This window comes from Gossypium hirsutum, chromosome D13 (assembly GCF_007990345.1).
Source record: "Gossypium hirsutum isolate 1008001.06 chromosome D13, Gossypium_hirsutum_v2.1, whole genome shotgun sequence".
In the NCBI taxonomy this organism is placed as follows: domain Eukaryota; kingdom Viridiplantae; phylum Streptophyta; class Magnoliopsida; order Malvales; family Malvaceae; genus Gossypium; species Gossypium hirsutum.
The window spans coordinates 12,132,631-12,154,104 of record NC_053449.1 but is presented as its reverse complement, the minus strand read 5'-3'; the positions used below and the strand labels follow the sequence as shown (position 1 = coordinate 12,154,104).

The following is a 21,474-nucleotide window of genomic DNA, read 5'->3' as shown; positions in this document are numbered from 1 at the left end:
TGCTGATGGCGTTCTTTATTGATTGCTGTATGCACAATGAGTCACCACTATTAGGTGTTTTCTAGAAATTTTACTAGTTAAAGGTAAAAAGGAAAGGAACTTCTGCTGGTAGCGCTCATTTTAGTGTATGCTAAGGATGAGAACCTATAATCTAGAACAATATTTCCAATCACCATCAAAGAAAAGAAAAATACATAAGATTCATATGCAAACTCGAATTTGGGTTTGGTTTTCCTACACGATGGTCCTTTCCTTTAGAGAGTGTATATACACAGTGCCAGCTAGTACATGCTTAAGTTGCTTCAAAACAATTTAAACGACTAAGAAGAAGGGCGCATATTGGATTTAGTGGAAGTGGTTTCTGTTAGAAATATTTTCCAATATTTTTTATAGGAGTTAAGCTCAAATGGTTGTCGACCAAGTGATTCCTTAAATTGGTTGGACGATTTCATTATGCTTTTTGTTGCTGAGGCTTGGCCTTATAATTCAGATTATGAATTAACACATGATTCAGTGGAGTGTATAAGAGAACCTTCTTTCTGCTTTTACAACATTTGTGGTCTTCACCCACGCAATTGAATATTTTAAGTAATCTTATTTCAACTTCTAATTTTTATTCAAACTAGGTTAATTTTTATGTTTCTGTTGCAAGGTCTTCTTCACACTCTCATACTATGCCTGACTCATATCAAAACATGGACATTTCAGTCATTCTTAATAAGGCTCGAGCAAAAAGGAAAACTACGGCGACTTCTTCAGGAAAAACAACAGTCAAGAAATCTAATAAGAGGCCCAAATTAGAGGAAAGTACTCAAGAGACTTGGAGTAGTGAATGCCCTCCCTTAACACGACGTAAACCAAATAAGAAGCCTGTTACAATGGATATTCACACTTCTCCAGTTCTCACTTTACCTGCTATTCCAGCACCATCAACAGAATTTGTCCACCCTATAGACTCCCTAATTTATATATATGATCCTCTCCTAACAGAGAGTCCTACAGAAGCAATACCCCTAATCTAACCAGTTGCTCCTCCCAACATTCCATTACATGAGGTTCTTTCTGTTGAAACAGAAGGATTTTTCCCTTAGCGTAACATAATGAAGTTAGGTCTACCTTTTGTATCACTGAGTTCTAGTTTTTAGTAGCAACAAATTTTAGTGCCTCAGCAATTGAAAGAGGTTTTTACCTTTTATCTTTCTTCTAATCCATATTCATTTTCGCTATCCCCCACGGAAAAGGCTTCAAAAGCTTTACGTGTAGAGCTGGACTCCGGAGTTGGGCCTTCCAAAACACCAGTGATTAGTATAATGCTAAAATTGAAAAATTGGAAGAGGTTGTGAAAACCTGTAAGAGCTCTCTGACTTACGCCAAGTTCATCAAGAATCAACCAACTTGACTGGAAGACTTGATGCCCGAGTTATGGCTTTGAAGGGAAATGACGTGAACCTCATACACTTTAAGTTTATAAGTCATAACTTAATTTGCCCGATCATTTCTTAAAGGATCAAAATCTCGAAGTATGTTAAAAAGGGTAGGAAAAAAGGATAACAACAAAGTTATACAAGAGATGTAACTTTCAAACTTGAAACAAACTTGGAAAGAAACCTATGTTATATAACAACGAGACCCAATTTCTATAAAAATGCTTAAAACTTGAAAAGTTTGGGAAATAAAGAAGAAACCTTAACCGACTATTTATAACGAGATAGAAACTAGAGGCATAAATGTGATCACCACACTTCGAAAATGGATGAGAAGGGAAGCGATAAGATTGAAGGTAATGAACGCCACAAGAAAACAATTATTAATAAGTTCAGTTTTTAAAGTTCTCAAAGAACTAAGAGATAAATCTCAAATTATATAATTCGAAATTAATCATTAATCTACTACAAAGCGTATGACTAACTATTAATACTAAATCTAGTGAACATGAACAGCCAAATTTGGCCATTAATGAATTACATGCATCAACCCATTCATGGACCAATTTGGTTCATGTATTTCTACATCTATTGAATGATCATAAAGGCATATTCTTCCCCATAGTCGTCCATACATGCATCCTCATGTTCAATGTATTGAAGAAGAGTCATTTACATCCCTCTTGACCATTCATGCATCTTAAGGTTCAATTTATATCTTAGGTTCAATGTATGGCTGAATACTTCTCCTTTTGATGTGCATGAATATTGGCATTCATCTCCCTTCCCAGATGCATCCCCCTTGAATGTACATGAACTTAGTAAGTTCATGAATCAACCAAAAGTCATGTTAATCCCCCCTTGTGTTGCATGAATCTTCCAAAATGCATATACACTTCCCTCAGAATTGTTCATGCGTGAAAAATAAATTTGTTGATGCATTGGATATTTGGGTGCATGAATTTGGAGAGGAATATGAACGATCACATAGTGTTTGGTGGTTGGCCAAATGTACCTTCATCAAGTATAAATACGTATCAACATAAGCTTATTTTTGAAACAAGACACAACACAAACAATCATACACTTAAACGACTCAATAATGCAAAATACACGTAACTAGACTCTAAAATATGCATCAGCAGTAAAATAAGCATGTATCTTAACATACGAAATAAGAACAATAATCACATGAAAAATAATCAAATGACATAATCATTTAGTCTAAAAACACGCATAAACATTATTGAAATGAAAAAATATAGCTTAAAACAAATATGAAAATATCCACGTCGATTGATATTTCATCTTGCACTTGGGCCTCTCATGTTTGGGCCAATCGCGAGTTTTTCTAGCCGAATCAACACAGGATGTGATCGAATCACATCAGGATAGCATAAAGATGCACAGACTGAGTGTGAACAATTAAATGAGGAGATCAACTAGCTAAAGACTAAAGAATCTACTTTAGATGAGAAGCTCAAAGCTCAGAAGGAACATCACAAAATAGAGTTGGAAGGTCTATGCCATTCCAGTGAAGAAACTTTCAGAAAATTCTAGGAGGACACCACAAAGAACCATAATGAAGCTTTGCCAAAATAGAGGTCAAATTTGATTCTACGTGCCCAAGTGGATGTAGGTCCTCTTAATCTTAGTTGAGTGGATTTTAACTGTTTTAGTGACATCTCTACTAAGTCACTAAACTTTAATGTTTACCACCTTAGGGCGAAGAATGGGAAACTTTTCAGAAGGAGTGGAAATAGTTAATTGACTTTTTCATTCCTACCACATCCAAAGCTAAATATAATGAATAAGACTCAGTAGATGAAGATCAAAATCCTGAAGATCATCTTCCAATAGAAGACATCCCTAACGAGCTTATAGACCAGCCCGCCTAAGGAGATAATTAAGTGTTTCTTTTATTTTATCATGTACTTCTTTTTCTATCATTCGTGTAGTATCTTTCCTAATTTATTAACGAAACTATCATTTTTTTCCTTCATTATCTTTCTTATCAAAATGTTTTAAATATAGCAAACATGCTTCAAACAAACAAACAAACAAAAGTTTAACGTACCTAAGAGACTAAGCCAGGTTTGGCGTATTATGCATACATGGCCCCTTCCCACAATAATTGCCAAAGAATCGACTAAACCAGACTCTAATACCAACTTGTAACGCACTAAACCCAACTCGACTAATCGAGTCCAAATCTCGGGTGTTACCAAAACCATTTAAAAAATTTAGTAAAATAGTTAACAATTACTCCTTTTTATTTAATAACTTTTTCTCATTATTTTGATGAAAGACCACATATTAAAGAGAAGAGGAAATTATCTAAAAATAATAGATAAATTAGACTTACTACAATTTATTACAATACAAATGTTTACAAAAGGTAGACTCTGTAGGCATAGTCCTACAATACGTCAATTTTTCCAATACAACCACTGTATACATAGTATCCCCTCTCTACAACTCTGGCATAACCTTGGCGTAGTCCCTCTTAGCGAACTCATCAATCGACATAACCTGGAACAAAAAACATAACATTTATAAGTTATAAGAACTTAGTGAGTTTTATATACACTTTACCTTTAATCATTTATGTGTTGATCTCTTCATCTTGTTTTATTTAGATTTCCCAATCTGCTTTAGGCTAATACCATTATATCAAAAGATAAGCATATACACATACCTATCCGCCACTTACATACCTTTGGAATTAACCTTAACTTAACTTTTTGGCTAACTTCATATCATACTAGACCACATTACTTCTTCTCTATTCAGACATCTTACAATGATTTTCCCACAATAATTGACCCCAAACATCAATCACAGAAAAACATTTACTCTTTTAGGGATTCCCACACAGAGTCGAATACCTTCAATATATCAATCATATCATTTTTTATATAGACACCCAACTCTTCACATACAGATAACAAATTAGTAGCTCATTCAGAAAATTTCCTTCCAATTCTCACTACAAAACATGAGAACACCTAAACTCATAAGTGGTACATATATTAGATAATTCTGGAATTTAATCAAGATGTTATTTAGATATGGTAGATACCAACTACATAAGTTTTCCAACTTTACAGCTCATAGATGAAATTAAACCAATGAATACTTGTATAACTCTTCTTACTGAGATTACACCTATATTTCATACCAACAGATGATTACAGTGGATAACTTCTTTGAACACCCAAAATTATTCTTATAACACAGAATCATTTAAAGAAAAACTATAGACATATCCTTGTTGTAACTTATTAGAGTATGCCACCAAGGCTTAAAGAATGCCACAAAGGCCAAATTAAAATAAGCCACAAAGGTAATATATAGAGTTAGCTAGAAAGGCTAGCAGAATGCCACTCAAGCATCTCAATAATTGTCGTGTTTGCGATATGGGTTTGCCTACACTCACTTTGCGTGAGGTTTGCCCATCATCACTTTAGGACACACATAGAACCCTAGTAGATACATGTGGATCATCCGCCCTCTCCAGAATATGCCATGGCCATGAACTTGTCTTCAAAATTTTCATATCATAAATTTTTTTACTATTTTGATGGACTTCATCAAATACCACTGCGGTGACCAAACTCACAGTACAACCTTTCTAGATTCGGATACACCTCATTCTTTAACATTTCAAATCACACATCACACATCACACAATAACATACCCTGAAGTAGCTGACTCATTTTCCTAATCAAATCATACATCAATGCATGTTTCATATACATCAACATAATCACATCTCACAGTATACATTTCAGACACACACATAGTTACTTCACAGAATCACATACACCCATACGCAATTCATTATATTCTGAACTCACAAGGACTTACATAAAGAATACATACTTTTTTAGCAATTATTCATGTACTTGTTCATTGTTTTTGGAACATCGATCACAAGAAACTTATCTAGAAAGACTTGCAAGAGTCGATATCAAGGACTCACCTACTACAGCTCAAAGATCTAGACTCAGATATTCTTTTTGAACCAACAACAACTATTGCTTAAATAACATATATTCACAATCAACTTTCATGCATACAAATTACTTAATATTTGAACCATAGAGAAACCCCATGCAAGACCTTTTACTAACAACTTACTATTCACCTACCTCTTATAAACTTACTATTCTTAATACTTAACATGTAGAATAGTCTTACTTACCCGGAGATGGAATAACCATGGATTTATTCAAGAACTTTAACTTTCAGCTTAATGAAGAAGAAATACAATTAGATTTGAGAATAAAAAATCAAAGAGTAATATTTTAGAAAGGCACACCTTTTTCAGAACCTTCTCACACATGTCTATATCACCCTCATACCATTTACTGGAATTTGACAAGTGTCATTATGTTTCAGAATTTTCCCTTCTGAATGGCCTAGAGAATTCAGAAGAAATATAAATGAGAGTCTTTTCCATATGCTATTTGACCAGTTAGTTCAGTTGGTTTATTACCATATTTAGTCACTAAAACCTATTCTTCACAATGCTTTAACAAACTAGGCGAACTATGCTTTTGGCGGTAACCTACATAAAGCTTACCTTTCTTTTATCGAATTCCTTCTTTTATTGAAAAACACATAAAATGCTAAATCCTCATATACTTCCATGGGTGGATACTCATTTCGCCCAAAACATTAATTCGTTAGAAGCTTACAATTTGATGAGCTAACTACCAGAGTGTGCCAGAACAAACAACTTTGAGTCTGTCTACCTTCAATTCAGATCAACCTGATTTGGGGCGTGACATCGATTTAGTTCAAAATTAGGCTAAACCTATAACTCTGACACCATTAAATGTAACACCCCATTACTTGACCTGACCGTCCGGTCTGAGTTATGATTTTTCATATTCGTTGCGGGAGCAACTACGATCAAACTATATTCAATTTATACTATTAAATGATTTATTTCAACCAATATAATTATACAATACGATATATAGTCATTTTTGGGTCTTATACGAGCTTATGAAAGCTCTAAATCTAACTTGAGGTTGAATTAAGACCAAATTGTAAAGAATTCAAAATACAGGATTGACATCACAATGCCGGGGGTTCCTCGTTACAACATAACATACTTAGTAGGTTTCGTTGTGACCTCTAATACTCGTCATCGCAACGTAGTCTCTTTACTTCATCTTGTCGCGATGTTGGGAGGGTGTCATTGCAACGTGACTTACTATTTTGAAAATGACCAAAATATCACCAACCTGCCTCTCTTAGGAAAAACTAATTCATCACAATACATCATCAATTTATCCAAGATGCTATTCTCAAATATACAATCTTAGCATAAATCATCATAGATAACTTCATATTACCTAAACTTACATGTTAACACAAACATTTATACAATTACCAAATTGACATATATATATTCACATATAAACTCAACATTTCATCCCTTCATACAAGCCAAATAAGTATCAAATTCATATATGCAATTCATCTATTTGTTCATTTCAAGTTACCATTCCAAATTTCAATTTTGAACATATTTACACCTATTGCAAAAACTGACTCAACCTAGGTACATGCCATATACAAAAAAAAAAGAAACTTTACAAACATTGTTGAGTTTGGTATCTTTGTCTAGATGCTGGAGTCACTGCTGGGGACTTCGAGATGTACCTAAAGTTACGCATGGAAAAAAACCATACTCTAAGCGATAAAGCCCAGTGGTATTTCCATTATTCAAATCAAATAACATAGATTATAATGAATTGTATACAATTTATTTAATTTCTAATGTCAACCAATTCAAGCACATCGTTTACTAAAACTCACCAATACATCAATATATATACACATATGTCACAAACATACCAAATGCTTTAAATGAATCATCTATACGTTACTTGAGTTTATCAACTATATGGACATATTATACCAACATTACAATGCCAATGATATTTTTATATCTATTAAAATTGAAACATTTGATTATAACACATTCCATTACCAAATCAAACCAATTCAGTCCATATCTTACCATATCGACCCTCAGGTTCGTTAACCGATTCGCATGGTCTTTCACATGCTATCGATATTCAAATATCGTAAACAAGTACTTGTAGAACAACTTTGTAACATTTAATCATTTTCAATATCAACCAACCAATTCACACATTATATCCCCTATTAAAATGACTCGAACTTGAACGAATACATGGATCCCAACCAACAAACCAATTTGGCACCCAATGCCTCATCGGAACGTCCGAAGTAAATAAATTAGGGACCTTAAACCTGAGACAAACATAACTTTTGATCTAGACCTTCGGATTAAAATATGATTTCACATATATTCATTAGGGACCTTTTACTTTGTATTCATACCAAAATTTCATAATATTTTTTTATTTTATTCGATTTGGTCCCTAATGTATGAAACTATCAATTAAGCTTTACAATTTAGTTCTTTTTTAAACTAAACTTAATTTCTATCAATTTCATACCTAATTATTCAAGAAATAATAATGGAAACTTTCTAAAACTTTAATAGTTTTACAAATTGGTACATGGGTTAGCTAAATCAAGCTCTCATGACCCTAAATCTATAAAAATTACAAGAAAAGGACTTGGATTTCTTACCCAACTGTATAGCTGAATAATCAAGGGTTTGAAAGTTTTCTTCAAGCTATTTCTAATGGTGGACGTAGTAAATAAGAAGAAGATGGTAAGTTTTCTATTTATACTTTAATTAAATGCTAATTAACCTTGTTTAACTGACTAAATTATGATTTACTTAATATAATTAACCTTTTAATCTAATATAGTGGAGTTTCCATCATCATACACTATCACATAATTAGAAATGGTTTATTTATCATTTTGAACTAGCTTTTAGCCAATTAAAAATCTATAGCAATTGAACTTTACAATTTAGTTCCATGTCTTAATTAATCACAATTCTGGCTAAATTCCCTAATCGAATTTCAATTAATCTAAATAATAAATCTATAAATATCCTAATTTAATATTTATGAAATCGATTTATGGAAACGAGGTTCTAAAATTATATTTTTCGATACCATTGGAAACCGGGTCATTACAAAGACTTTAAGGTAATTCATTTAGATGATTACGACTTCGTTCTTGGCTTGAATTTCCTTTATGGTTCCGTTTGCCTATTATATTTGTATTTTGGATACTCATCAACGATAATGCATTGTACCGATAAGTCGTGATAAGAAAGGTGGAACCAAGGTATTTTCAGCAATTATTAGTCAAGAATATTCATTGTGGCAAGAACATTATCTCGGTAGATCTGAGTGTTACGAAGACCCCATTGGAAATGCTAGAGGTACAACAAATCGATGTGAAGCCTGTTGAGTTATCAATGGGACTACCACCTATAAGAGAGGTGTGTTGTGCATCAAACTTTGAGGGAAAAGTAGTGATACAAATTGGATAGTTGAATAGAATAAATTCTGAGCGAGGTACATCTCAAACACTTATTTGATGTTTTACATTATGACTTACTATTGGCTTGGCAAAGCCATAGGGGCACTTTCAAAGTTCTGACGTGGGTAAGCCAAGGGGCTTACAAACTAGAGTTACTGGCAATATTCAAGGTTAACCTAGTGTTTAGAATGGGTATGCCAAAGCCTATTCATGATGACCAATGGGATCCCAATCAAGACAATTCACAATGGGGGCAAGTAAGAACGGTGGCCTCTTACGATCAAGATGTACAAAAGAGAAATACAATTTGAGTTAAGAGACAACAAAGACATAAGCGAAGGCAAATGTTTTGAGGGGCGAAACTACTCGACATAGAGACTAGTTGGGAATTAGCCGAGGCATTTAGGTAGTTCCAAGACAATTCAAACTAATGTCATTCAGAGGACGCGATGAGGGCATTGCAAGAATGGATGGGGGAGAATGTCATAGGTTTTGGATCAAAGCCCGTGATGAATGCACATAGACTGTCTCATGGAGGTCAACTAATCAAAGGGGCTCATTTAATCCACTTGAATTGGTCTGATTTGTGGAACATATGGAGAAGCCTATATACTTGAAGCCTTGGTGACCTAGTGAAAAACTCCAGTAAAATTAAAGTTATCATGGTTAATGTAGATCCTAAGGGATAAGCTTGTATAGAGTTTAAATCCCTTATGACTCTTATATTGTAGATACTAATCTCAGTCGTTGATGTAATTCAATATGTATCGTTAGATCTAGGGGAGCTCAACTATAAATAAAGACCTTCCCCTCATTTGTATTCATCCCACTGTACTCCATTCAAATTTGTTGAATATAATTGAGAGCATTTCCTCAAACACTTGGCGTGTTATTAGTTTCTTGTGTCTTTTCTGTTCGATTCAAGTTCTCTTGTTTTTCTGAGTTGCTTCCGCTTTGTTTTGGTGTCCTGGAGAATTTTTTTTTGTGAATTTTCATTTTCGAGAGTAAGGTTGACTTAAATGGATGTGAAGCAAAGAAATCGCCTAAGGCTTTGTCTGGGCTTCATAATAATAGGCTTAACTACTTTTATTTTATGTTGTTGTCTTCGTTCTAGTGTAAAAAGTTACTCAAAACTAGACATGTTTAAATGTTGGTTATTTATTTAAGTCTAAAGTTCCACTTGAAATTTGAAAGTGTTTATATAAAAATATTATGACTAAAAACTGAGATTGAAGAAAAAAAATTGATTTATTAGTTCAAATATTTAAGGCCAAAGCTTGGTCTAGTCTAATCAATTCTCTAAGTAAGTTATTATATTATGTTATTTATAACATATAAAAAATAAATTTATAATAATATATAATATTAAAATGTATATATTATCTATATATTAAGTTATCAATATAAAATTTTAATAAATAAAAAATATATAAAATGCTAAAAATTAAATTAAAAATAAAATAAATGTTTTTCAAAAGAAATTTTAAAAATAATGTGGGTAAATTTAAAATGGACTTGAGTTAACCATTTATAAATATGGGTAGACTTGGACAAAATTTTAAAACTATATTTTAAGTCAGACTGAGCTTGTGTTAATATTATGGTTAAACTCAATTTGAACTTGATCCAACTTGATCCGGAAACAACTCTAATAAAAAAATTCAAAGGGATAAAATGCCAAAAACAGTAAGAAAAAAAAATTCTTAATATCATGAGTTAAAAAAGAAAATTCTGTAAATGATTTATGTGAAAACTTTCATTAATTTATATAATTCGTATTAGTAATTTATTCAAGACATTACAATGCCATAATCAATTCAGTAAATTTAAATAGTTTGCGCTAAACTCCCTAGTAAGAAGATACAAAACAAAGCCAACCTTGAATATTTTAGAACTTAATTTTTTTTTAAATTTAAAAATATAAATTTAATTATTAACCTTGTTAAAATAAAAATTTAACAAAAATAAATTTAATAATATTAAAGAAATTTGAAAATTACAAAACTTGCACTTTTTAACCATAAACAAATTACCTAAGCAGGTAAACAATATAAATAAAACCCAAAGTAAGATTCATACTTAGTAGCTAGTACTTATTCTAAACAGAAAAGAATCTTTTACTCATACGGCAAAAAAAAAAAAAAGAAGAAGAAGCAATTAATTGGAATATGTGAGGGGGTAAAGCATCATCACTTTTAACTATGATTGCTGTTAATCTGCAGGAGGATCTGAAGCAGTGTTGGATGGTGGGAAGAGTAGCAAACTTCCTTGCTTTTGTTGCTGGTGAGGAGGATTAACCATGGATGAGGGTTTGCTTCCCTGCAGATAGCTGCTTGATGCAAAGCCTAGTTCACTTGCAGTACCACCACTACCTCCATTATTCCCAACAAAGGAAGTGAGAGCAGAAGCTAAGGCAGAACAAAAGCTTGGGTTTGAAGTAATGGCCTTGGTTGCAGCAGCTGTTAAGGTCTCTGATAAAGCCTGGTGGTTGGTAATTTGCATGTAAGGTGGTGACTGCCTTATTGCAGGGTAATTATTCAATGGTCTCCCAAAGGTTAAGTGGCTGCTAGTTTTCTTCCAGTTGAGACATGATGATGATGATGATGATGATGATGATGATGATGATGATGTGGGTAGATTAGAGAATCTACTGAAATATGAAGGGTAGTTATTGTGTGGTGAGGGCGGAGCAGTGAGATCAAGAGTGACAGTGGGGTGAGAATTGAGGGTTGAGATTGAAGAGTTGGGGAAATGGTAGTGGTGAGATGGGATTGGGTTTTGGGAAAAGTTGAAGGATAAAGCATGGAGGTGGGTGGTGGAAGTAGAGAAGGAAGCAGTGGGGGCAGAAAGAGAGGTAGGGAGGGCAGGTTGGGAGGTAGATGATTGGGAGTGGAGCATGGAAGCAGCTGCAGATGTGGTGGAAGCCATGGCTGTTGCACTTAGAGGCAGTGGATGGTTATGGTTCCCTTCATAGGTTGTGATTAAGATGGACATATCATCGGAGCATCTTTGTACCTGCCATTTCACAAATACAATCGTTCAGGGCAGCAAGAGAAGTTCATAAATATAAATAAATTAAACCTTGATTTTATAAATTATAACAATAAAATTAAATATTAAATTAACTTAAATTAATTCACTTAATTTTTAATTAATTTTTACCAAGCATTATTTCACTTCAATTTTCCCACCATGATTTTTCCTATTCATTAATGTTTGATACAAATTTAACCACCGATGACAATTCCATATAGGTATGAATCATGGTACAAAATATTATCTTTAATAACATTTATTTAACAGTTAATTTTTTTACATAAAATAAATAATTAAATATTTTTAATTTATTTATAATTTAACTAGATTACAAATTATTAAATATTAATCCTAAAAATATACAAACATATGAAGTAGTTTAATTTTATACTAATATAAATCTTCCAAGTAAGCAATACCAAGTTGATTGATTGATGTTAAAATTTATCATCACATGATATTCCACGTTTCCATCGTGCTCTTTTATTTCCGACTTTTAATGCTTTTTTATAGTTAGAATTCCTTTCAATTTTTAATTAATAAATTTATTTTATTGTGTTTCCTTATACCAATAATAATATCGATATCAATCGAATTAATATTTATTCGCATAAACATTAAATGTGTCAATTGAACCTTAATTAAGTTAGTACATTTCTACATATTACTAACAGTTTGCATGTGAAATTTAAAAAATATAGAGATTAAGAATGATTCAACTAAAGAAAATAGACTAAATTTATAGCATAGAATTAAAATTTTAATTTTTAAAAATTTAAAGTACAAAATGCAAAAACTAAAATTCATCAACTTAATAACAGCATTTAACCTATTAACTAAAAATAACTTATATTAATAACAAAGAAAGAACTAATTAGCATGAATGATTTGGATATGAGAATTGAAATCAAGCAGGCAAAAGGTGGAGGATACCTGTTTTCTCACTGGACAAGTGGGTGAAAGCGTGCAACGGTAGTATGCTCGAGGACATGGATTTCCTTTCGCTATTTTCTGCCCATATTTTCTCCATTGACATCCATCATTCATCTGCGTGCATTTACCCAAACCAACGATTTCATACATATGAAGACAATTTTAGGTTAGGTTAATTTAAATATTGGATATTATTTCAATTCCGGATATTTTTAATTTGAGTCGATTTGAGTTTTAAAATTTTCAAGTCATATTATTTCGAGTTTAGATATCAAGTTGTTGTTACTTCAAGTTTTGTATAATTACAGATTATTTATTTTCTATCTTTTTTGAGTTCAAATTATATTTAAAATTGGGTGTATTATTATAAACAAATCACAAGTTCTGAGTTGGGATAAAAATTGCTATCAAAAGAGGTGATCATGGAGTCAAGGCTTGGCTGTTTTTTTTTTTTAATTCTCATAATTGAAACTGTCAAAGCTTTTAAAAAAATTAATTAAACCGATTATTGTTGGCAAAAGAAAGTTTAGTACTATACCGTGGGTGTATCACATCTAGTTCTCACAGAAACCCTAGTTTTCTTCAACTGCATTGGCTCTGAAACATCTTCTTCGTCTCCATTTTTCACAGACTTGAGAATTTTACTTGGTGGCCATACCTCAGTCGGCTCCTTCTCCTCCTCCTCTGGTTTTCCCAAGCTACTTTCACAGCTCGGGTTATTATTCTTCTCCGATTCAATCGAACCGTCCGGCTCAAATTTGCATTCCAGCCCGAGCTCAAGTCCTCCACCACCATCATTACCATGCTTCCCATCATCATCATCATCATCATCTTCTTCTTTGCTACTCTTTTTCTCTTGTTTCTTGGGAGGATCATTGCTTGAGCTTCTCCCCAGGCTAAGGGAGATAAGCTGGTGATGTTCTTCATTATTTTCTTCATGGCTTCCAACTATGGGGGTGGTGGTGGACTTATTGGCTTCTTCTTTTTTAAGAACATCGAGGAAACGCGTGTGCAGGGACTGATAATCCTTCACGATTTGACATAGTAACAATTTTAGCCTTTCGTTCTCTTCTTTAACCTCTCCCATCTTCGCTTTTGCTGATTCAATTTCTTTCTCCTGCTTCAAAATCAAAATTCATTCCTCATTTGTATGGGTTAATTGTCAATTTCATCCTTCTTATTTTACTAAAAATGAGAAATGAGTAGGTAAACACATAGATTTTAATTTTAATTTTTACTAATTTGTTGCATATAAATTTCTAAATTATTGATTTTTACTAATTTTTTTATATTAATAATTGAGCTGTTGATTTATAGGTAAATGATATAATGGCAAGAATTAGTAATGTTACTAAACTAGACTAATTTTTTAATTTTTGTAAAATATATATGAGAATCAAATTTTAAGAAATTAAAATATAAAAACTATCTTCTCAATTTTTATAATGTAAAATGATGAAATTCATAACTAGACCTAATTATTTGCAAGCAAAATACACAAAAAATGTATATAGAAGGAGAGAAACCAAGATTATTAGTACTGTATTAATGGATATGTAATTTCTGCTATACCGTTTTAAATTTATCAATATTATATATACATATATATATATATAAAGTAAAACAAAATTAAACAAAACAAAACTTAAAACTAACTAATACCAATTTACAACCAAAATGATATCTACGGAGGGATATAGTTAATACAGAACTGATGCCAACTAGAATGGAGGAACACCATTTTATATGCTTATATGAATGACTTGGTAGGCCTGTTGAATGAAAGTCTACCACATGGCTTTGGGTTTTAATCATTGTAATCAAACCAGAAATAAAATTGAGAAAATTTGCAATGCTTATTTAATCCTGGCAGGATGCATGGATTTTCATTGTTAATTCTGATCTATGTTGTCCAGTGGGAATAAAAGAAATTAATAAGCATCATGAGCCTTAGCCACTACCTAATGACAGCAATATATATGTAAATATAATGGATGAATTTCAACGCTGCATGCAAGTTGAGCGTCTATTGGAAATTCTTTTTAACTTGATTTCTATTCTTTTTTCATGTTAGTTTTAGAATTTTTTTATTTTTTTAATTTAATTCTTAAATTTAAATTTCATTAAGGTGTTATGACATGACACTTTAAAATTATTATGCTATCACTTAAAAATTTTAAATGATTTGTATAAAATCTAAAAATATAAAAAAGAATATTTAAATATTTATATTTTTAGAAATAGATTTCTTTTAATTTTTAAATATTTTTAGGGAGACAAAAAAACCTATTTTGTTATAATTATGGATGTCTTTTCATGTATTCCACAATTATGGTTGTGAGTTTAACTTTAAAAATAATTACTGAATACTTGCATATAATGTTATAACCTCAAAATATAGCTCTTGATTTTTAACTGTAATTTTTTTTGGTGAAGTACAATTGCAGACAAAGCCTGAATAATCAACGCAACTAGCGCGACTCGAATCCAAACCACACTTAGGGCGGTGAAAACCTTTAACTATCAGGCCATCATATGGAGCTCATTTTTAACTGTATTTTGATTCCAATAATTATGAGTGTGTAAATATTTGGACCTTAAAACATTGACAGTAAAATGTTATAAAAATAAAGAAAATAAAATTATAATTTATATTTGGAAATTACTGAATAATGAAATGATTTAATATACTTTTACAAAGTTCGAATCTTTTTTTTCTTTTGAATTTTTAATAAATTATTGTTTTAGTTTAACTTATTTATCATTTATTTTGATTTCAATTAATTGGAATAAAATTTTAGAGTTAATAATGTTTGTTTCAAAATAGATTGTTCTTTTTACATAAATTAATGATTATTATCATTTTATTACATTAAAAATATTTAAACTTTATTTTTTATTTTCTAAAACAAAATTTTAAGTGACATTTATATTTTAAATTATAAAATAAATTTTAAATAAATAAATAATACATATTTTACATAATAAATATTACTTAGTACACTTGATCAACTCTGCGGGCATAAAAACTAATATATATATATAATAGAAATCAGTAAAATAATAAGGCAAGATGTGTTTGTTAGATTAATTAATGAAGTTGTTCTTACCTCTTTGATGATGGTGGAATTATCCTTTTTGCTAATCCAAACCTTGGAGTTGTCATCTTCTTGTTTTACATGACTTTGATTTTCTTCCTGCACATCAACAGTGAGATATTTAGATGTAAAATAATTTATTTTCCTCTCACTCATAATAAATTTTTTATTAAATTCCAAAATAGAGGGTAATAGTTTATTTAACTCACATCTTAATTAATTTATATAACACCTTAGTACAAAACAGACGGTTAAACATGAAGAACAAGTAATTTCAAACCAATATTCAAGCAGCTTAAAAAGCACCCAACACCATAAAACTACTCAAATTTCTTTAACCAAACATAATAACAACAAATATCGTAATCCAACCCTCTACGGAAAAAAGTGAATATAATTTCTCCATAAATGATTTCTCCTTGGTTTCGTTCAAAACATTTTAGATTCATACTGCAAAATTTATGAATATGTGTACTAAACTCCAAACTGCAAGTTACAAGTTTAAAGCATCTTTAAAACCAAAGTTATTCTTTTTCTATAGATAGATATTAATCAGATTTGAAAGATTGGCTGTTTATATATATATATATATATATATATTGACAAGCTCTCACCTTGTTGTTGATTGCTATAAAATCATGATTTTCTTCACTAGAGCTGCTAGGTTTTATTGTCTTCTCTTCTTCATCTCCAAGAATTGGCTTGTTCTCCATTGTTGAAATGATGGTTTCTCTGATTTTTCAATCTTCAAACAAATGTAGGAACATGGCGTCTTATGTAAGGACAGAAACAGCTGAGGCTCTAGATTTTGACTTGAAAAAAACAAACAAAATAATATAAAAAAGAATTTTAAAACCATCTTTTTCCCTTTTTTTAATTTGCTATTCATAGAGAAATGTCAAACATCTAGCTAATTGTTTGTCTCTTATACAATCCAAGAAGCTACTGTTTTTCCCCTTCTTTATTTTCTTACACAAAGAAGATTGGTAGGAGCGTGCATAAGATGTCATGCGACTTCCGAAATCGGCAGCCGTCTTTTTGACGGTGATGACCATAAAAACCTTAATTATTCTCCAAATACCACCTAATGGTAGCTTGCCATGTCAGCGTTTTTGGTAAGGGCCATGTCATGTTATTTATGCAAGAGGATTGCGCTCTTAATTATCGCTTGACTTAATCATATGCAATTTGAATGTTATGTGGAAAGCACCCGTTGATTATCTATTTATTTATTTATTAAAATAATCTAAATTTCTTTATATTGATCTGTAATGATATTAAAAAGACCGATTGAATTAGGGTTAAGAGTTAATAGGACGTAAATTTAATTAAATAAATATAAAAATAAATTTAATATATCATATTAGCTGAATTTAAGGATGCTCATGTAATTTATTCTAGAAAAGTTCATTTAAACAAAAGAAAAAAGAAATTATAAGTAAAAATAAGTATTATATAAAAAAACTATTCATTACAAATAACTTGTATTTTAAAAAATATATAATACTAAGAGTTTCTTTATCTAAAAAAAACCCTACTAAATCTTATATTATTTATTATTTTATAAGTTTTTTATGTTTTATGGTCTAAGAATAATTTTATTTAGGTCGAGATAATATTTAAGTAAAACTCATTATAGAATTAATTTATCTTTTAATATTTTATATAATATTTAGACATAATGTCAAATTTAGCTTTTAACGTTGACATCTTTTGTCAATTTGACCTTTATTTTTTTAGCTAAATTTGACCCTCAACCTTTTAAAGAGAGTCAAATTTGACCATTGATCTTTTGAAAAGGAGTTGAAATGGTGTATTTTTAATGGAAATAGTAACTAAAATGTTAAATTTTTAAGCATGACAGCCTGCGTGACAATCCATGTGCACTCCATTTTTTTGAATTTTTATGAACTTTTTATATTTTTTAATTTTGATTTTAATTTTTAATTTTTATAAATTTTGAATTATTTGTTAACATGGCATATAAGAAAAATTATGCTATGTCAACATGATGTGCACATGGGCAGCCATATGAGTTGTCACGCTAACAACGTTAAAAATTAATGTTTTGGTTAGCGCTTCTGTTAAAAAAATAATTTGACTCTTTTTTGAAAGGTTAATGGTAAAATTTAGGTAAAAAAAAACAATGGCCAAATTGACAGATATTTTATAAAAGGAATGAGTTTTCAATAATTTCTCATTTGAGTTGAGGTTCGATTAATAGGTGACACCAATCCAATCAACTCTTTAAATAATAGTATAGACAATTTAGATTAGTACTTATACTCCTATACTATAATAAAGCTCCTTATTAAGTTTGGTGTCACGAGTTAACTTGACATAAACTTAGTTAGGAAATTACAAATAGGTCAAATTTAAATAACGTAAGTAACATAGTGTTAGGGTTATCTATATATACTGTAATTTGTATTATAATAAAGCCCTTATTGAGTATGGTGTCAAAGTTGACTCAACAACTTAGTTAAGAAATTTCAAATAGACTAAATTTATATAAGTAATTGTTAAGGTTACATAGGCATCTATACTATAACAAATCCCATTTTTTAGTATAGTGTCACAAGTTGACTAACCACCAGCTTTGTTAAGAAAATTCAAATAGGCCAAATTTATATATGTAACACCCCATATTCGAACCAATCATTGGGTTTAGACTATAAGATGTCACAACCCAACCTATGGCCTAACTTACACTTTCAATCATGTTTACTCACAGTACTAAAAGAATGAACACTAGAATATAATTATTATTGTTACTAAGAAAATTCAAACTTTCAAGAATTTATGTTAAGGAATAAATTTTAATTTAGTATACAACAATGTTATGTCACACCTGGATATCTTTAAGGACTCGAATTTAGAGGAATTTTGGGACTTAATTGAACAAAGTAAAGAGTTGGTGGACTCTACCAGGAATTTTGGGAAAAATTGGGAACTGCCGAGTAAATAGTTAAGTTCTAATTCTAGTTTGGTTAGGATGGAATTGGCTAGTTCCATAGTGACTAATATGTCATCTATCAAGCCCAATTGGAGAGATACCTTGTTTTAGGCATCAGAGCGGATGACTCCTAGAAGATAGAGACATAGATGTGACTGACTGGACTAACAGTATACCAGACATGACCCAACTAGAATAGATCTTGAATCCGTTTATGGATCTATTCGCTTATGACGTTCATAGTGTGGTATACCTAAATTTTGAGTGGATGACGGACTATGTATGTGTGACTCGCATACTTTGATGTAAGTAAATGCATGAGTTGAAATAGATAAGGAACCAAAAGCTGATGCGTTGGGTGTACGAATTTTGCAATATGTAGCATCATTGACAATAGTGGAATTCATATCATGAGACATGATTAAATGATATCCTCTTATTGGCATTACATGGTTGATGAAAAGTAAACATGGCTACAAGTCATTCGTCTTTGTGATGAATGACTTGATTACTATTTGATAATAATTGACTTTTCATGAAAGAAGATGTAACAATTACCATGAGATAAAATAGGATCATATTGGGAGAACGAATATTATCCCAGAGAGATCAAGGATATCCTATGAGGGTAACACACTTATGACAAGGTCATTGGACGAGCATCGAGTAGTTGCTTTCGTAATGGTATGTCGTTAGAAAGAGCTCAGTCACGATACTATAGTGGAATAAAGTTGTGATTAAATAAGTTTATAATCAATAGGAGAAAAGTCAGAACTTAATAATAAATCATTTGAGCCCTAATTACATATGTCCAATCAGTTCCTCCGCTAGCTCGTTGAAACTAAAAATGAATTGCATGTTTGAATCAAAATGAATAGAATGAACAGAAATGGAAAACATTCAGAAATGCTTATGGTTTTATTCAAAATGTAGAAATGAAATTATTTGGAAATGAATCTGGTTTTTTCAAAATGGAAATAAAAATGAAAATGAGAAATTATTCATTTGCAAATGTAGATGAATTAATTAAAAATGATTCGGGAGAATGAATTTATGTTTTTGAGCTATTTTAAAGCCCGAAAATGAAAATAAATAATTCGGTCATAGTGAACAAGCTAAATTGTGAATTATTAAATATATATTTTCAGAAATTTTACCAAGGTAAAATCGTCATAATTTTATCGAGGGTAAAATTGGGACGAGAAAATTATTTAACTGGAAAATTAATGTTCATTTTGGAAAATATAAAAATATGTATTGGGTTGGATTAAATTATAAAGTCCTAGGTTAAAAGTCCAAAAAGTACATATAATTGGGCCAAATATAATGAGAGGCTAGAAGCCCCATCATAATACATATGAGGGGAAACACACCCTATTAACCCCTCTCCCTCTCCTAGTTGGACTAAGAAGTTGTTTTTATATTTGAAATAAACCTCTACAATTCAATAAGGGTACTACATTCTCTTCCTATAAATAGATGGCCTAGTAGGGCTATTAACACAACTTTGAAAAATTGTTACTCTATCCAAAAATAAAGAAAATTTATTATCAAATATTAAATATATTTTTCTAAATTAAAAATCCTACCGGTTTCTATTAAAGAGAGTATTTTCGTTTTCACCCCAAAAAGTAAAGAAATTTTTTTCTAATTCTGTGTTTTGATTTGATTAGTTCGAGCCCATACTTGAAATAACAGAGTTTGGCAAATGATGGAAAAAAAGAAGAAGAAAACTTGTGTGGAGAAGAAAAGATCAACAGTGTTTGTTGTACACCAGTCGCCCAAAGCTTTAATTAATGATATATGGTACTTTAACAACGATTGCTCATGTCATATGAATGGTAACCTCTCATGCTGAAGTAATTTTTTTGAAAGCTATGAGGGCAATGTTATTGGAAAAAATTTGGTTTGAAAACAGTTTTCTTGCATAATGAAAAATTAAAAATTTGAAAACCGACCCGATTTGTGATATTTATAGCAATAAACCTTAGACCAAAATCGTACCTATGTTTTCGGATAAGCGGATCCTTGATGTTTTTCAGCTTTCAACCAAACGATCTACTCCCCTATTCTTGTACCACGAACTGCTTCAAGTGTGGACTCAAACCAATCGAATCAAAACACAAAACTAAAAAAAGTTTTCTTTACTTTTTGGGGTGAAAACGAAAATACTTTCTTCTTTAATAGAAACTGGTAGGATTTTTATTCTAGAAAAATATATGTAATAGTTGATGATAAATTCTCTCTATTTTTCGACAGAGTAACAATCTCTCAAATTTGTTTTAATAGCCCTACTAGGCCATCTATTTATAGGAAGACATGGTAGTATCCTTGTTAAATTGTAGATGTTTATTTCAAATATAAAAACAACTTCCTAGTAGAGGTGATCATGGGCCGGGCGACCCGACGGCCCGCCCGAAATATGGGAGGGTTTGGGTAAAAATATAGGCCCGAAATATGGACTTGGGCAAAAAATAAGGCCTGTTTAGAAAACGGGTTGGGCCTTGGGCAAAATTTTTTTGGCCCGGGCCCTGCCTGAATATAATATATATTTTTTATTTTTTATTTTTT

General features: G+C 31.1%; 1 protein-coding gene across 1 annotated transcript; it reads right to left on the bottom strand.

Moving 5' to 3' along the window:
• Positions 1-10,931: 10,931 nt before the first annotated feature.
• LOC107918883 (WRKY transcription factor 72A) lies at positions 10,932-16,694 on the bottom strand. The gene is made up of 5 exons (XM_016848462.2): positions 16,562-16,694; positions 15,960-16,046; positions 13,388-13,966; positions 12,850-12,963; positions 10,932-11,895 (listed from the first exon to the last, which is right to left on the bottom strand). The coding sequence occupies exons 1-5, from the start codon at positions 16,658-16,660 to the stop codon at positions 11,092-11,094; spliced, it is 1,683 nt and encodes a 560-aa protein (XP_016703951.1). The 5' UTR covers positions 16,661-16,694; the 3' UTR covers positions 10,932-11,091.
• Positions 16,695-21,474: the final 4,780 nt, after the last annotated feature.

Coding starts and splice junctions, on each gene's coding strand:
- LOC107918883 (XM_016848462.2), bottom strand. CDS start 16,660: ATGGAGAACAAGCCAATTCTTGGAGATGAAGAAGAGAAGACAATAAAA. Junction 16,047..16,561: donor TTATAGCAATCAACAACAAG/GTGAGAGCTTGT, acceptor GTTGATGTGCAG/GAAGAAAATCAAAGTCATGT. Junction 11,896..12,849: donor CTTGTCCAGTGAGAAAACAG/GTATCCTCCACC, acceptor GTGAAATGGCAG/GTACAAAGATGCTCCGATGA.